At 46.4% G+C, this 2,518-nt stretch overlaps 1 protein-coding gene across 1 annotated transcript; it reads left to right on the plus strand.

Annotated features, from left to right (window-relative positions):
* The first annotated feature begins 693 nt into the window (after window positions 1–693).
* On the plus strand, window positions 694–1,812 carry AGTR2 (angiotensin II receptor type 2). Its single transcript, XM_062502983.1, has one exon. It carries the CDS (start codon window positions 694–696, stop codon window positions 1,810–1,812), a length of 1,119 nt encoding a protein of 372 aa, XP_062358967.1.
* The last annotated feature ends 706 nt before the right edge of the window (window positions 1,813–2,518 follow it).

Raw genomic sequence — 2,518 nt, forward strand, 5'->3', positions numbered from 1 at the left:
TATTCTGATTAAAGCTGTCAGGAGGGAAGGAGATGCAGATATGTTTCATAAGGACACTGACAGTGAATGACATTTTGCAAACCCTTCAGTGTCTTTGCGTCCAGCCCTATGAATTGAAAGAAAAAAAAAAAAATCACAGCTTTCATGCCTGTGGAGTCCCAGGAGACCCTCAGGTGTGATGTACCTGATCTCCACTGTTGACTGCTGCCTTTTTATATTATTTTACCTGCTTAGAGTGCTGGAAATAGCATGAGAAAACTGAGAAAAGGATCATGAGGAGCTTCAGCGTGGCCTTTGGGTCACAGAAGTTCCCAAAGGGTCTCCAGCTCCTGAGTCCATAATCCTTCTGCTCTGCTGGCCACAGAAAGCACCCTCTGTAATCACAGATAAACCCCAGCTGCTCTCTTCTCTGCCAGGCTAATTAAAAAGTGCTGTGACCTCCCTAGGGCTAATTGTGTCCTGTCAGTGGGATGAAGGTAAGGAGTTCAGCAGGGCTGCCTGGTATTTCAGCACTCAGCTTACTGATATAACTTCAAATGGTTTTTCTTTTATTGTGTCTGTGTGATTTCAGAGCTAAGATAGCTGCAGAGTGCACACCTAACACGGTTTCTGACCTGCAGGTGGGTGATGTGATAGGAAAGTGCTGCCAGCCCATGAATGTCCTGAAGAAACTCCCTTTCCAGCAGCACCAACATGCAGAGCAACTACTCCCTGGTTGTCACCACCAGGGAAAGTCTCCAAGTCCTGTCTACGGCACTGACAAACTCATCAGCTGTGTCGCACTCATCCCCTCCCTGCCCCCTCACCTCTTCAGATTACCAGTTTTCACTAATTCCAGCCCTCTTTTCTGCAGTGTTTGTTCTTGGTTTGGTTGGCAACAGTGTGGTGGTTGTGGTGCTCTGTCGTCACACTGGCCCCAAGACAGTTGCTAATATCTACATTTTCAACCTGGCCATGGCAGACCTGCTGTGCCTGGCCACCCTCCCCTTCTGGGCCACCTACTATGCTCAGGGATACAACTGGCTCTTCGGGTCTCTCATGTGCAAGATCTCCAGTTCTGTCCTCTGTCTGAATATGTTTGCAAGTATTTTTTTCATTACGTGCATGAGTGTGGACCGGTACCATGCCATTGTCCATCCTATTCACTCCCAGAGGAGAACTCCAAAACAAGCTTATTTTGTAGCATTTGTTGTGTGGGGCCTCGCCTGTTTGTCCTCCCTCCCAACATTTTATTTCCGAGACACTTACTATGTTGAAAGCTTGGAGGTCAATGCTTGCATCATGGCCTTTCCTTATGAGAACTATGCAAAGTGGTCTGTGGCAACTGCCTTCCTGAAAAACACCCTCGGCTTCTTCATCCCCTTGGCAGTGATCACCACCTGCTACATCTGGATCAGGAGGCACTTGCTTAAAGCACAGGAGTTTGGGAAAAGCAGGCAGAAGAGGGACAAAGTGCTAAAGCTGGTGGCTGCTGTTGTCATGGCCTTCCTGATTTCCTGGCTGCCGTTCCATGTTTTAACATTTCTGAATGCTTTGTCTCACATGGAGGTCATTAACAGCTGTGAGGTGATGGGGGTCATCGACACGGCGCTGCCGTTCGGCATCTGCATGGCCTTTGCCAACAGCTGCATCAACCCCCTGCTCTACTGCTTCATTGGCAACCAGTTCCAGGAGAAGCTCCACCGCCTCTTCAAGAGAAGAGTTTATCAGCTCAACAGCCACCGGGAGAGCTCCTCTGCCAGGAAGGGCAGCTGCTTCAGAGATGCTGAAACCCCCACGGGCAAAGAAGGGGAGCCTGAGTCTTTCCTGTAGGGGCTGGGCCACGATGTGGGGTGATGTCACTGCAGCTGGGTGTCCCTGCAGTAGTGACCCTCCTCTCTCCTCTTCCTGTTGTGCCCATTCGTTCATCAGCTGTTTGAAGGAGAATCTGTTTTTGTCATACATGGGGATTTATTCCTCCTTCCTTTTCACAACAAGAACTCAAGTTTTACACAAGGGAAGGTTCTGACAAATAACTATATTGATGGCATTTTAAATATCAGCTTGTTTGTATGGCTGAGATCAGGCAAGTGTTAAGTGTAACACAAGAAGTCTAAATACATTGAAGGACCATTACACCATATCTACAATTGCATAGATGCTGAGTATTATGCCTTAAATCAATTTCCTAAAAGAGATTCTCACTAGAGAATGTGTAAATAAAGCAGTGCAGATACTTCTGTACCTACTTGTAAGAAAATATTTTGACATTTGTTTTGTATATTTTAACTTTTTAAAATAAATTGCTAGAGAGGTATGTAAAATGCAACAAATATACTTCCATCTTGCTTCAGCCTGGGATCCTGAGAAAGTGTGGAGACATATTTCTGCAGACTGCTGAAGGTGGGAGGGTATTCTTGTGGGAAAGTAAAAACCACCAAGTGCACCTTTTTATACCTTTCTCATAGCAGGTAACATGTCCACAGGCCAGATGATCCTTTCTTTGATTCAGGGTGGCCACTTGTGACAAAAATACTGC

Source organism: Cinclus cinclus, chromosome 15 (genome assembly GCF_963662255.1).
Source record: "Cinclus cinclus chromosome 15, bCinCin1.1, whole genome shotgun sequence".
NCBI lineage: Eukaryota > Metazoa > Chordata > Aves > Passeriformes > Cinclidae > Cinclus > Cinclus cinclus.

What these genes read in the sequence shown, in the direction of transcription:
- AGTR2 (XM_062502983.1), top strand. Translation starts at nt 694, where the DNA reads ATGCAGAGCAACTACTCCCTGGTTGTCACCACCAGGGAAAGTCTCCAA.